General features: G+C 44.7%; 1 protein-coding gene across 1 annotated transcript in view; it reads left to right on the top strand.

Annotated features, from left to right (window-relative positions):
- Nucleotides 1–16,050, top strand: part of LOC119187713 (cubilin) — a 174,414-nt gene that overhangs the window by 141,762 nt on the left and 16,602 nt on the right. The window contains exons 16-17 of the mRNA XM_075878533.1: nucleotides 11,522–11,699; nucleotides 13,642–13,802. Of these exons, the coding sequence (XP_075734648.1) occupies nucleotides 11,522–11,699; nucleotides 13,642–13,802 (339 nt within the window). The remainder of the gene's footprint in view (nucleotides 1–11,521; nucleotides 11,700–13,641; nucleotides 13,803–16,050) is intronic.

Below are 16,050 nucleotides of genomic sequence, written 5' to 3'. Positions count from 1 at the left end.
GCTTAAGTCGGTAGACATGAACAATGTCTGTAGACATTGGAGATGACGACTTCAGCGGGGCTATCTCGTAGGTAACGTCGGTCACCTGGCGCAAGACACGGTAGGGTCCTGAGTACCGGGAAAGCAGCTTCTAAGAGTGTCCAACATGCTTAGTCGGTGTCCACAACACAAGGGAACCCGGGGCAAAGGAGACATCACGATGATGTGTGCCGTAACATTGCTTCTGTTGCTCTTGCGATGTTAAGAGGCGCTTCCGAGCGACTTCTCGTGCTTTGTGAGCTCTGGTGATAGTGTCACGGGCGTATTCAGTCGGCGAATCGACAGCTGTCAGAAAGATGGTATCGAAAGGTAGAGATGGGTCGCGGCCAAATAAGAGGTAGAATGGTGAAAACCCAGCGGTATCGTGGCGTGAGGAATTGTATGCAAATGTGACAAATGGCAATGCAACGTCCCAGTCTAGGTGGTCAGAGGAGACGTACATGGAGAGCATGTCAGTTAAAGTCCGGTTGAATCGTTCGGTAAGCCCATTTGTGGATGGTAGGCCATCGTAAATTTATGTTTGGTTTCGCAAGAGTGAAGCAGGTCTTCAATAAGCCCCGCCACGGTGGTCTAGTGGCTAAGGTACGCGGCTGCTGACCCGCAGGTCGCGGAATCAAATCCCAGCTGTGGCGGCTGCATTTCCGATGGAGGCGGAAATGTTGTAGGCCCGTGTACTCAGATTTGGGTGCACGTTAAAGAACCCCAGGTGGTTGAAATTTCCGGAGCCCTCCACTACGGCGTCTCTCATAATCATATGGTGGTTTTGGGACGTTAAACCCCACAAATCAATCGGGTCGTCAATAACTCGGGAGAGGAAATAGCGTCCACGATCTCTGAGGAGTTGGCATGGAGCACCATGATGGAGGATGACATCGTACAGAAGAAAATCGGCAACATCCGTGGCACAGCTGGTTGGCAAAGCCCGCGTGATGGCGTACTGGATCGTATGATCCGTAGCGACAGCTATCCATTTGTTTCCGGAGGTAGACTGATGAAACGGGCCTAGGAGATCAAGACCAACTCGAAAGAAGGGGTCAGTAGGAATATCAAGTGGCTGGAGGAGTCCGGCAGGACTCATAGGGGGTTTTTTTCGACGTTGGCACTGGTCACATGCGACGACGTAGCGATGCACGGAGCGATGAAGCCTGGGCCAGTAAAATCGACGCTGCACGCAGTCGTAAGTCCGAGAGAGACCAAGGTGACCGGCGGTGGGGGCGTCATGGAGCTGGGCGATAACACTCGAACATAGGTGGGAAGACATCACAAGGAGCAGTTCGCACCGAGGTGCCCTTTTTAAGTACAAACTGTCGAGTAGACGGATGGGGCGTTGGAGAGTTCAGCTTCTCAATAATGTCACGCAAGACGGGATCTCGGCGCTGTTCATCACGGATGTTGCTCAAAGCAGAGAGAGAGAGCACACATGGCGGCGCTTCGTCTAAAGTCTCAGGAGGTTCCACTAAATGGCGGGACAAGCAGTCAGCGTCACGGTGTAAATGGCCAGATTTGTAAGACACCGAGTAGTCATATTCTTGGAGCCGTAGTGCCCAGCGACCAAGACGCCCAGTGGGATCCTTTAACGACGAGAGCCAGCAGAGGGCGTGGTGATCAGTTGTGACAGTGAAACGACGACCATGTAAGTAGGGCCGAAATTGGCCAACCGCCCAAACTAGAGCAAGGCATTCCCGTTCAGTGATAGAGTAGTTCCGCTCGGCCCCAGAGAGCAGACGGCTGGCATATGCGATAACACGGGCGCAGCTGCTTTGATGCTGGACCAAAACAGCACCGATTCCATGGCCGCTGGCATCAGTGCGGACTTCTGTTGGGGCAGACATGTCAAAATGGGCCAGAATAGGTGGTGTTATGAGCAACGCGATGAGATTGGAGAACGCCGAAGCCTGCGCAGCGCCCCAAGAGAAGGAAACATCTTTCTTCAGCAAGTCCATAAGAGGTCGGGCCACGTCCGCAAAACCTCGGAAGTAAGAACATAGACCTAAAAAGCTTCGGCCTTTATAGTGCTGGTCGGGACGGGGAAGTTTTGCACAGCTCGAACTTTATCAGGATCAGGGCGTACGCCAGAGGAGTCCACAAGATGGCCTAACATGGTTATTTGTTGGCGTCCGAAGTGGCACTTCGATGAGTTCAGTTGCAGTCCTGCGTTACGAAAAACAGAAAGGATGGAGGAAAGGCGGTCGAGGTGTGCTTCAAAAGTCGAGGAAAACACAATGACGTCGTCGAGGTAACATAGGCAAATACCACTTGAACCTGCGCAAGAGAGTGTCCATCATTCGTTCGAAAGTGGCCAGGGCACTGCATAATCTGAACGGCATGACCTTAAACTGGTAAAGACCATCAGAGGTCACAAAAGCAGTCTTCTCGCAGTCCATGTCGTCGACAGCAATTCGCCAGTACCCTAAGCGAAGGTCGATGGAGGAAAAATATTTAGCGCCATGAAGGCAATCCAAGGCATCGTCAATGCGCGGTAGCGGGTAGACGTCTTTCTTAGTGATCCGGTTCAGATGTCGGTAGTCGACGCAGAATCGCCAACTGTTGTCCTTTTTCTTTACAAGAACTACAGGGGAAGCCCACGGACTGGAAGATGGCTCAACTATGTCTTTGGCGAGCATCTTCTCGACTTCCTTTTAATGATCTGACGCTCCGCAGGAGAAACTCGGTACGGCCGTCGATGTACCGGAGATGCATCGCCAGTGTTAATGCGGTGCTTCACAATGCCGGTTTGACCTAGCGGACGGTCCCAGAAGTCGAATACGTCAAAGTACGATTCTAGGACGTGACGGAGCGCGTCAGTTTTGTGCGCCAAAAGGTCCACCGCGATCATTTTTTCCACATTAGAAGATGGACTCTTTGTCGAAGAACAGGCTTGCGTGCAGTTGGGGCGACGCACATCATTGGGGTATAAAGCTGAGATGACGCAATCCTCAGAGGGTGTCAGCGTGGCGAGGGCTATTCCACAGGGAAGCACTTGCGGACACAGAGCAAAGTTCAGCAAAGGGATGCAAGCACGGTTTTTCCGTAACATAATAATAGTGTGCAGAAAAGTAACACTGCGAGTCAGAAGGACGGATGTAATGGGCGTGAGCACGTAGTCTCCATCAGGTACAGGTCGCGACGCTGTTACGGCAATGCAATTAACTGTTTGCGGTGACAAACGGACATGTTCAGAAGACCAGAGACGAACTTGGGGCGGACTGGGCGTATCAGGTGTACAGGGCAGGTCAAGTTGCACCGTGCTAGCTGAACAGTCAATGAGGGCCAAATGGGCAGACAAAAAGTCTAGACCGAAGATAACATCATTTCTGCAGTTGGTGAAAACAGTGAAGAGGACGGAAGTTTGATGTCCGGCTATAGTAACGCGTGCTGTGCAGACTCCAACGACGGCAGTTGCACTGCCATCAGCAACACGAACACATCGTGAAGGGGTTGGAGTCAAGACTTTCTTTAAGCGGTCACGAATGTGCGAGCTCATAATAGAAATTTGGGCACCAGTGTCGACTAAAGCTTTAACAGGTAAACCATCCACTTTTGCATCAATCAAGTTCTGGTTGGTCGGGAAGGTCAATAGAGGAATTGTAGGGCAAGTCGTAGCAGCAGCGCCACCTCCAGGAGCTGCACCAGTTAGTTTCCCGAAGGAAACCGTCGGGCGAAGGACGGGGATGGGGAACGGGGTGGCGGAGGGGACCGCGAGAATCTACATCGTGGTGAAGGCGAGCGGCTGTACTGGGCATTGGTCGTGGCGGTCATGTCGTAGTGAGCTGAGTCATCACGGCGGAGTTGGTTCTTGGCCAGAAGGGTGGGCTGATGTGTCGAAGTTCGTGAAGTTAGGGTTTGTGCGCGAGGCGAGATCCACGTGCTTCGGCAGTGACGCGAAAGGTGTCCCACTCGTTCGCAACGGAAGCAAATTGGCCTGTCGTCAGGCGTCCTCCATGCGTTTGGATCTCGGTTACGTGGAGCAGGACGCCGGTAGTGCTGATGTGTGTTCAAGGTAGGCGGATGGACATCGGGTCGGTGCACAGAACAAATCGTCTGAAGGCCCGCGTTTGCCAATTCTTGGCGCACAACGCTCTGTATGAGGGACATGGTGGGCTGAGGATCGTTCGGCGTCAGGACCCTCAAGGGTGCTGGTGACATCGCTTCGATTTCGCGTCGAACGACCCTCATAATGTCAGCAGAGGGTGGATTAGGCTGGGTCTCAAAATGGAGGTCCTCACAAGTTGATGTTGCTGCGGTGTTAGGAAGACGGGTGCAGTGGTGAGCAATGCGGCGGCTTTTAGCCTCTTGGAAGTGTTGGCACTCCTTAATGACGTCTTAAACTGTCGAACAGCCTTTAAATACAAGAAGACTAAAGGCATCATCAGCGATGCCCTTGAGTATGTGTGCAACCTTGTCGGCTTCGTTCATGGTGTTATTAGCTTTACGGCAGAGGGTCAAGACATCTTGAATATAGGCCAGGTAAGACTCCGTGGATGTCTGGACACGGTTGCCAAGCTCTTTCTTAGCGGCCTGCCTGCACCCGGCAGATTGGCCGAACAACTCGCGCAACTTCGTCTTACAGACGTCCCAGCTGGTGAGCTCTTCCGCGTTGTTGTTGAACCACGCCTTGGCCGTACCTTTCAAGTAAAAGATAAGTTTTGCCAGCATCATGTTTGGGTCCCATCTGTGGTTTTCACTCACGAGCTCGTAGAGCTGAAGCCACTCATCGACGTCTTCGCCGTCAGTGCCCAAAAAGTTGCCAGGATCGCGGGGTGGAGTGGTTACAATGACCACATGTGAGGTGGGCGCCGTTGATGCACGAGGGGTGGCTGTTGGCGCAGCATCCCTGTCGGTAGACATGTTAGAAGTGGCAACTTGGCGTCCGCTGCGAAGCTCCGTTGTGCTTTGCTACCCCGCACCTTCCACCAAAATGTTACGGGAGGGTACACAGAGAAACGAGGTAACAGCTAAGATATATCTACACGACACCAAGCCTAAGCCGAGATGGCAAGCCAGAGCATAGTTGAAAAAAATCTCTCAAGGTGACTAACTACACTCAACAGAAATTATTCGACTGAGCTGATGGTGAGGAGTTAATAGCACTTGCGGCTTAGCTCTTGATTATGCTTACAGTAATGTTCATGCCTATCCAGCATTCATTCTACAGCTTTGCATGTTTCGACCACTTTGCCTAGCTGCAAAGCCTGCATACAGTGACTTGTAAATTGCAACTTCAGCACTTGAGCACGTGCTCTGCTATCAACTGCTCTTTGTGCGAATAGAATTCTGCGTATGAAATGGCAACTGGCATGTTTTACGAAAGCTTGTTGTACTATTGAGAGTACTGTGAAGGAACATGTGAAGGCATGGCACATAGCGTTGAACCTGGTGTAGGGCGATTTGGGGTAGCGGCGGCACTCCCACCTTGTTAGTGCTGACACCAAGCAGCAGCTGATCACTCGTCACTGGCCACACGTGGGAATAGGGCAGGAAAATAAAGCAGAGTGCAATGATCACTGTTGATCTGTTCAGCCACATGTTGCCAGGTAATGGGAGGTGCTAGCCTGTTAACCCTTTAATGTCTGAATTACGAAACGGTCGAGAAAATTGAAAAGTGTTTTAGTTTTCCAGTTTCAAATAGCAACCTTTAAATGATGCCACAGTTAAAAAACACCAGGGCTGCGCGGTGGGCGCAGCACAGTCACAGCGAAAGCTAGAAGAGCGGTCTTTCAGAGCCATTTCAAAACACTCATTGAGTAACTACTGCAAGCACACTTGCTTGGTACCCACTAGGGCATTAATAATAAACTTTTGGGTAATAGGCAGGCATTCGCTATGCTATTTTTCGTCATTCTTCTGAGAAGCGTGGTATCCGCTAAACACTTGCAAGGAATTTCGTTCCAATGTCCATGCAGTGGCTGACGACGATGAGGAATTATGGCTGTAGTGGGTATGCCACAGTTAATAGGAAAACAAGAACAAGCTTTTGTAATGGGTCGCATTGTGCGACGACTGGTTCCTCTTTCGCTGTTTTAAAACGCTTTATAAGTCGTATTAACGCGATTGCTTTCCCGACATCAAGCCTGCCTAAGACAAGTTTGACAAGAAGTCACAAGCACCCGTGTAGCTCAGTGGTAGAATACTGGGCTGGCACCCAGCGGACCCGGGTTCGAGCCCCACTGTGCCAGGGGGCGGCAGACAACATGCAACTGTGCGTGACCCAAAAAATGATCTCATAACTGCTTTCGCTGTAAATATATAAAATTCAACTTCAATGCATACTTTTGTGTAGGTTGCGAAATCTCTATATGCCACAGAAGCGAGGACCTTGCAACAAAAAATGCACTTCAGAACTGCGTAACATGTTGTGTGCCACCTTTTGACCACATACATACCAAATAAACAAAATTATTGGAGATAGAAATTAGGTCACCAAGGCAAGGAAAAAAAATACGAAGTAAAAGCTGTTGCATGCACTTAGCGCTTTCCGCCATCGGCTCTAAAACAATTGGTTTTAGCTTAAAATACCTTTTGCGAAAAAGTGCTAAATTTTTCATGCTGAAAGCTACACGCCGCATAAGTACTTGACAGCCGGCATTCAAGATGAAATGCATTTCGTGACTTACTTGCTCCAAGTTTTTCTATATGTCACAAATTTGCGAAATCCAGCAGTACAGGGTTAACAGCGGCATTGGGGAGTGCTGACGTCAGAGGCAGGTGGTTTGAAGTGTGCTAACAGTATACAGGCCACTTAAGTATGGTTTTCTTTCAAATTAAGCATTTTCTTGGCTCGAAACAAGCACTACGAGGTTTCTGGAATGACATTTCAAAAGTACACGTTGATTTATATTTTGCCTTTAGTGTCCCTTTAAGCCTTTTTGGTTTCCATTCAACGTTATACTCAACAATTATTTGGCATAGTTAATTATTTCGCTACCACGGGAAAGGGGTCCTTTTTACTAGGTGTACAAAACATTTGGGGGGGGGGGGGGGGGGCTAGATATTAATGCTTTATTTACATTCTTTGGTACCAAACTGTAGCTAAAAGGATGTGCTGTCCAATAACACAAATGTTGCTTATATATTTATTACACACATTAAAAAATTTTACAATGAAAAGTTTATACAGTGATTATACGATTAACGCTTTAAAAAGGAGGGTAACATAAAAACTTATAAAATTGATTCAAGATATACAGCTTGAAGATTCTTGTGTTGCAAAAAGGTCGTACAATTTCAAAATTATTACCCAAAACGATTCTTTCCACAAACAAGAAAGTTAGTGAGGGTGCAGCAGTATATGGGTTATCCTGTGCAGCTTGCCATCGCAGAAGGGATCTGTGCTACTAGTCCGATTCTTAGAAAAGCTAGGAACAAAAAAAAAAAAGCCTTCTGGACATAATGCTTAATGGAATAAGGCCTGAAAATAACTCTTGAGGTATCTCAGTAGCGATGAAGGCAAGGCAATTTAACATTCCTCATGTAGATAAGGATTCCAATGCACTTCATCACTTGATCAAGACTGCAGGTCCTTCACAAATCATCTCTTTTCACAAATAACTGCCTCTCCAAAATATGCATCCACACATATTTGTTGGTGTAGTTGCAGATCATGTTGGTAAGCTGCGCAATGAAAGACAGCTGGATGAAATCGATAGTCTGGATGAAGTGGTGTGCCATACTCTAGAGCGCGCGTCCGACTTCAACCCCCAAGCTTTGTTTCAAAAGAAACTGCACACGCTATATATGCCGGCAAGGAATCATGTTCGTAGAAGTTTGAGACCCTTAAAATGAGTAAAATTGCTGTGATTACATGCTCCACCACCCCTAACTAGTAATTAGACAACAAAATGTGCGCCACATGAACAGCAGACACTTACTCGCTCTATGTTGCGGCTCGACGCATCCTCGTCATCAGTGCTGAAATTTAATATGTCAACATCTTCTCCAGGCTCACTGCTGCTAATTTCATCCTGAAAATCTGCTGTTGATTGGCTCAATTTGCGAGAAACATGTCGTCTTTTAGGAACGTCCACACGGGAAAACGGTGCCATCGTTGGCGCGCTTACCCAACAACCCGTAACTTTAAGCGGTGAGGGAAAACTTCCCTAAAGCAAAAAACAGCCAAAACATAGCAGACATCGTTGTACATTTTCTATTTTCTTACCTAGATGGCGTTAGCCTCCCACAAAATCATCCGCGAGCACATGAAAATTTAAACTTGAAATGCCTCGTTCAAATGGAACGATTTGAATAGGTGTGGTGGAGAAAGAGTTAGTGTAATGGATGTTAATGTTATGGAAAATTTTGAATCAACTGACTCATACCAGTGCAGTGATCCCACTTGTGGGCCAAAGTGCACCGAATTGAATTTACTGCGCCATTCTGATAATATCGATTGAAATTGCGCCATAATCTGATATGAGAGCGTGTATCGCTGGCAATAGTCATGACGGCGCGTCAATACATGTGCACCTGGTTCTCGGGGTCACTGAAGTCACAATCACGTACCTATTTTATTACGCTAAATGAATAGCAGTTGCACGTGTGTCCTATGATCCTCGATGCTATATTTGGTGCCGACGCAACTCTGTTGTGCAAGTCCGTTTAACGGCGAAACGCACTTTCCGCAGGGTCTCATGACGTCTAGTCCAATTGGTAGCGTGAAACTGTGGCGGCAATTCATCGGCGGATGTCGATCGTTCTAGGAGCGCTGCTGATAGTTCATTTGAAGAGTTGTGCGGCATGTAATAAAGCAATTTTCACTAAACTGCATGCGTGCTGCCAGAATGTCTGTCACGTCTATGTCTGGACATCGCGATCTAATTTTCCGTGCTTCGCGTCCGCAGAAGAACAGGTATATGGTGGCAATGCGTTCACACTATTCCTCTAATATACTTTGTCCATGGATTATCGTACAGAAAAGCTGTTTTGTAATTCCTTCCACCAGCACATCAGTGTTTATAATCGCTGTGGCAGTAAAAACCCCTAAAGGACCCTGTCCTTTCGAGCTCGAGGTTGCTAGGGGTCCGAATTGAAAATTCTCCCATGCTTCCTTTTGAATTGTCATCATTAATAAGAGCATTCCTCCTGGTCAGAGAAGCCACAATTTGGTTTTAATACGCGCAGCTATATTGAGGCCATCGCTGGTAGTTCTGGTGTTGGAAGGCCTGTGAAGCAGCTACAGTCTGCCTCTCGCTTTCCGGGGTCAATAGCTGACAAATAAAAAAAAAAATTGAACACCGCGGCATTGTATTCATTGCTTCATTTTGAAGGGAGGGGGAGGGGAGGCTACTGCGTGCCCTCCCACACCTTCGCAATTTTTTGTTCTCATGGCATATAAGTGCAAAATGACTTTTTACTGCTCCCCCCCCCCCCCCCCCCCCAAATGTTTTGAAATATCTGGCTACACCCCTGGAAACCGCAAAAACCAGTCGAGATTGTCCATATAATTGTTATCCCATTAAAAACAAAATGGATCTTGCCTTTGAGATGTCTTAGGCCTATGCAATAAAGTACCCTGTGAGATTTTTCTTCTTATGCGCTGCTTTCTAGAGGACATAGTAAGGGGTCTTTGGAGTATAAACAGAACGACGTCCTAGCCACATAACATATTTTTGCAAGAGAAAAATTGCAGCACAGAGATCAGTGCCATAAGAATTTGGCTTTCTGAGAAGAGCTAAATGACGTCGTATTACTCCCAGCAGTCTAATCAGTCGTGAAGAAAAAGAACCTTTTTTTTTATTTATTCTTGAAGTCATCTTCGGGAAATGCACTTGAGACTGTGGGAGTCTCTAGCGTTGTACGTCACAGCGTTTGTCTACCATATTTGCTGGTAACCACATACATTTGTTTACATTGTTATTTTTTGAAGTACGATAATTATTCAACCAGTATTCTGTTTATTTGCTACAGAAATAATCTCTGAACAAGTTTCTCAAGAATGCTCAACAGCATGATGCCATCATTCTTGCATCAACCAAAATAGGGAGTGCTTCTAAGATGATTGGCTTCATGAAGTTTGCAATGAATCTAAATATTTTTAGCTCTTCACAAGAGCCTCAGAATAATTTTTGATCTCTTTGACTGTAAATGAAACTTGCTTCTCCTCCAGGATTTGAAGATAGTGGCTCTAGATTGCTCCAAAATGGAAAATTTTGCTGCTCCAAAAATTGCTCCAAATTGGAAGACCAATTAAGGCATTGTTGAACAATGTGCGATATTTGCAGTTGTTTTTGCATAAAGTACGAGTTCAATTACTGCAAGATAACAGCATTTTGTGGATTGGCACTATTAAAAGAACGCAAAGAGAAATTTTGAGACCAACAAGTATGAAACTTTCTTCTTTCTTCCTCCTCCCCCCCCCCCCTTTTTTTTTGCAGGATCTTATGAAAATACTATTTTTAGGCAACTTGCAGAAAGCTGTTGTGGCTAAGTGAGGACTTCTGAATGTTTGACACAGGGAAAACATTTTTTTCTGCTAAATTAAGATTGATGTTGTTCCTGGGGACTCGGACAGCCAAATATGTTTTTTTCCTAAAAATTGAAAGGGGTTGTTGAACATGCACTGACGTTCTTATTTTTAACACACCTTGCAAAAATAAAGTTACATCTGGTGAAATAGTTATGGTTGTAATGATGTTTTGGGTTTTACATGCCAAACCGTGATATGACTGTGAGGCACTCTGTTGGGGAGGGCTCCGGAACTTTCGACCATCTGGTGTTCTCTGATGTGTATTGACATTGCACAGTACACGAGCCTCTAGCACTACGCCTCCATCGAAATGCAACCGCTATGGCCAGAACTGAACCCGGAACTTTAAGGGCAGCAGCCAAATACTGTAACCACTATACCACTAAGACAGACTTGTCACAGTTTTAGATGTTAGTCATGGTTTATTGTATCATATTGTTCATGATACGATCCAGTCCTACAGGAAGAGTGTCACAGTAGGCTAATAGACTGTTTATGCTGAGTGATTCATTGGGCAGTTCAGCTGGGAAGCGGGAAACCCTTTTTTTTTACCCTCTTGTTCATGCACTTACTTCTCAAACATTCGAAAAATTATGAAATGTCCAGAAGATGGTGTGAGCAACAAAGTGCTCCTGGTTCACTCAGTATGTATATATTATTCTCTCTTATAACTTAGGTATCAATGCTCTCATAGAATTACTCAAATGCTAGCACGTTTTAAAAAGTTTAAAACACAGAACAACACAGATAAAAAAAGAAGCATACTAAGCATCTTTTGTCTTTAGTTAAGTGTCTTTTACAGTGAGCCTTTGTCTGTGTTGTTCTGCACTGTTGCCAAGTTTTAAGTGTGTCGCCAACTTGCCCCAAAGGATTTCTTTGCTAAGCTATGTTATCCTATCTCTCTCAGATGATGGCCTGAAAAGTTGTATGTCCCTCTTTTGTGCTTTTTTGTTTTCTATTGTTTCATTCTGGGAGCTCTCAACTTACTGTTTTATGTGCTTATTTTGTTTGCATTAACAGATATGGTACAGGTTATTGTAAAAGAAAGTGGCCAAGTGGAAACGCCATCGTTCCCAGCCCTCATCAATAACAGCAATACTATATTTTGGTCTATCTATGTTCCGAATGTTGAGCCAAAGAAGATGTCTGTGGCTATTTTGTTCAATGTATCCCATCACAAATCTGCAAAAGCTCCAGGGTAAGATAAGAGGCTCTGGGTTTAAACAATGGCACAAAGCATCATTGTTTCACAAATTCTGGTTACCAGTGTTTCAAAACCAGTGTTTCAAAATTTATTGTTATTAATAACCACAACCATCAATTACTGTTTTTGAGAGTATATCAATGTTGTGATAGCATTGCAGTTTAACCTCTTGCACCAAGAGGTGAAACCTTCTACATCTTGCTACATTTTTTCAAAAATCTCATAATTTGCTCTGAGCATGTGCTGAAATGTGGTCTAGCATTATTTTGGAGAAAGGGGAAGCTGAATGTGCTTGAAAAAGTGTTTGTGTTAAGCTGCCACTGTAATTTGGAGTGGTCAGTGGAGCATACTGACATTTGCTGTGCAGTGGAAGTAGTTGCTAGGTGCTACCCTGCCAAACAATCAAGACTGTCCCATACTGTGGAGAGTCAAAAATTGTTTTAAGTTCAAAAATTATTTTTCTTCTCTAAAACAAAAATGTAGTGATAAGATTTGTCATATGGAAAGAACTGTTTATTTGGTTTTGATTTAAGTATAAAGGTGCTTTTTAATTGGACCACTACATGGTGCGAATTGCATTTCAATATGGACAAAAATGATGATTTTGTGAAATTTGTGATTTTTTCTCGTAAAGTTTAGCAGCTTGAGAGGTCTAAAAATATTTTTTTCTAAAAATACACCTTCTGTGGAGTAAGTACTCACTACTCAAGTACACATACAAAGTGCAGTATTGCAATAAATAAAATGCAAACATAACACATTTTGGCTGAATTTTTGGAGCCATGTGTGCCAAAAAAATTGCACTAATATTACTGAGCTTCAAACATCTTACACAAGAACCTTTACTTAACATTTAGACCAAATTTTGTATAGAAAGAAGGAGTGGTACATTTAGAATAAATTTTAGACATTTTGGCAAATTCAGAAGGCAGCCACATGACCAAAAAATTTTTTCTCTCGGAAATATTCTACTTTTCACTGTTTTCAATGCAGTATATCAGCACAATTTTTTTTTTTTCAAATACATTTGAGATGGTCGCCGAAACTGCTGGGACATTTGGCATGGAATGACACTGCTCCTCTTTTTCCTTCCTCTACCCTTCGGTCGTTCACTTTGCGTCTCCTCCTTCTCCATAACGACCGCATCGTTCGCTCCCCTACATTCCCCAGTGGCACATCCAGCGCGCCTCTTTTCAAAGGCGCACCTGCTACCACGTTTCGGCAACCTATTATGACCAGTCTCATCTTGGAGGACTGCACAATAAGCAGTATGGGTATACATGGGGTTCTATGGGAGAGTAAACGGGAGTCGAAAGAGACCGCATTGTAACCACTCTTGCCCTATAAGCAGTTACGTTATGAGTGGTCCACACGGTATTATACATAGATAATTCGATTAAATATTAGCCCAAGGTAGTATGCTTCACTTCATGGTGTCTGCATAGGTTGTTCTGCCTTAATATGCCAGAACAGGGTTTTTTTTTTTTTTTTTTTTTTCAGCATGAATAGTTCTATTAATGTTAGATTGGATGGCTGAGCCATTCAAAGAAGTACTTTTGCAGGTGTACAGCTTAGTCCATACTGCTTACAGTTTATCATATCTAAAGCTGTCCAAGAATTCAACAACAAAATAGTTTGTTGTTATTTCTTATGCTTACTTTGCTACCGTAGCACCTCTTTATCAGACTGACATAATTTCTTCCATAATTGTTGCTAGATATTATTTTGCGATACATTTATTGTGTTTACTACTGTAGTTCCCTGTTATCGAGCTATCAAATTCTTGCTTTTGTGTTACACCTGTATGTACAAGTTTCTGTGGCTCCTGCATTTGTGTTATCCTGCTAAGGTAGAAATTTGTCAGAGCATTGTTCAAAGTGGTGCTGCGAAAAGCATTTACTTTTTCCTTCCCTCATTCTCTCTGTCCACAATCAAGGACTCTGACTATATATGATGGGAACAGCGTTCGTAGCCCTGTTCTGGGTAATGTGACTGGAGAAAACCTGCTGAGCCGAAGTGATACTATCCTGGTGAAACTCGTTACTGTAGGTGGCAATGAATCAGGTTCAGCTCTGCAGCTCAACTTCACCACTTACAGTAAGTTTTCTTTTTCTGAAACCATGTTTATTTTCAAAGGTGCTTAAACAGTGAAATTTTTTTAACTAATCAGATAAGAACAAATACCATATATACTCTCATATTAGGTGCACTTTTTTTTCCAGAAAAAAACCTGGGGCAAAGTTCAGGGTGCGCCTATTCCATGGGCTAAAATTTTTGAAAATTGTATTTCCAACTACAGCATAGACCGCTGATAACGTAGAAATCACCAACGAAATACACGCTACAGCCGAAACAAACTTCTTCACAGGCTACATTAGTGCAAAACGTGTTGGGCATGCAGTCACGCATGTCCGAGAATTGAAGCAGGCGATGCATTCAAATTTCCGAAAGTGAACATAAGAAGACCCGCACTACCAATGAAAGAATGCTAAAAAGACCTACAAGAAGAAAGTGCCATCGCCTAAATTTGCCGATTACGTTTCAGGCCACGTAAATTATTTGTACACTAATTGGCATCAATCGTTCGATTTCGCGGGCTCGCACTCTATATCCAAGACATTACTGTCGAACCGCAAACCATCATTCGAGTTTTACAAGCGCCACTCAAGCCTTATTCCCTTCAAGTAGAGCCACCGAAAAGAGTTGCATTGATTCCGTTAAAAAAAAAAAAACGCAATATGATCGCCCGCAACCGCCACTGAAAAGCACGAACATTGATTAGGCCTACCCTACGGTTTGGCATGTTGTCGCTGGAAGTTTGTACAAGACAACATGGATATTGGGCGTCGGAAAGATGGCACTCAAGCACTGATCCAAGAGCAGCGCACCTGATACGATGTTTAGGTTCGCGCCCAAGAAATCATCGGAGACAAAAGTTCGTGGAGCTTGTGCAAGTCCGCGTGGTGGCAGCAAAGGCGAAAGCTCGCATCGGAAAGCTGAAGAGCTTTTAAATTTTTTAGACAGGAAACTTAATGCCTACTTGACGAGGTCAGGATCACGTGTTTCATACGGAGCATGCACAGCCAGCTTGTGGCCAGAGCTACGCCCGTGCATCGGTGCCAAGGTTACTCCGGCGTCCAGGCAACCGCCCTTCTTTCTCATTCAGCAAGCCCGTGGAGCTGGCGCAGCACTGCTGTGGTCATGTGTTGTTTTCTTTTTCCTTGCTTCAGATAACTTAAGGGGGCGTTAAACTGCAACCGTGCTAATAGTACAGAACTGTACTGATCACAGCCAAGTTCTGGGTGCGCCTTTTGTGTGCAGAAATAAAAATAAAAGTCTGATTTCTCGTGATCAAACTGAGGGTGTGCCTATTATGTGAGTAAGTATGGTATTCAATACAGAAAAAGAAGCTAATTTTCAATCAATTGATTTGGCATTTGTTGACAATTTAAACGATAAATCATTTGGGCATCTTGTACAGTCCAACCTTGTCATAACAAAACAGGCTATAATAAGGAATCTGATATAATAAAGTAATTGTAATGCTTGATTCCTATTGATGCATGTATTTAAATGTCATTTTAAAGTAGTAAAACTGTCGTGTAAGTGGACATAGCTAACTAAATCTGTCTCTGAAACTGAAAAAAAATTCTACACTTTCATGCCAACAACATGACATTCTGCAGCGACTGCTGAATGCTTGTGCAGCTAAGTGAGGCTTCTTGAATACAGTCGAACTTCTTGATAACGAACTTGAAAGTGCCGCTAATAATGGTTGTTATATCAGTAGTTCGTTGTATATAGAGCCGCCCATAAAAACCAACATAGTGGCCGAATTTTTTTTTTTTTTTTTTGTTTGTGTGTGTGTATATATTTTTTATTAAAAAGTGCGAACAACCCCTCCACTGACAAGTTAGGCCTTTTTGGGTGTTAAGCGACGCCTGTTCACAATGAACTCGTGCCGTTCCACTGAATTGCAGTACCGCCGCATCGAACCAGTCATCCCTGGCTAGTTGCGTGCAGTATGTCACTTGCCCTAGCTACTCTCGCCGTCGCATGCCAGTTTGCTTGCAGTAATGTATGCTTGTGTTTGTGCGTTCTTCGCGCATGATTCACTCTGGATCATCCTAGGGTGCCGCAGGTGGCCTGTTTCGTTTTTTGCAAGCAACTTGCACAAGCGGCCTTGCACGACGCGGCAGCAGCGAACTTGTGAACAGCACCACAACGCGCTTGTACCATCTTCGCCGAGCAGTTATCTGCAGGTGACTGTGATAAGCTCACCAGCAGTGAGTCGAAATGGCACGTACATCACCACCGGCCACCTCACTATTGCTCTTTTTTATGC

Source organism: Rhipicephalus microplus, chromosome X (assembly GCF_043290135.1).
Source record: "Rhipicephalus microplus isolate Deutch F79 chromosome X, USDA_Rmic, whole genome shotgun sequence".
NCBI lineage: Eukaryota > Metazoa > Arthropoda > Arachnida > Ixodida > Ixodidae > Rhipicephalus > Rhipicephalus microplus.
This window is presented reverse-complemented; position numbering and strand designations above follow the sequence as displayed.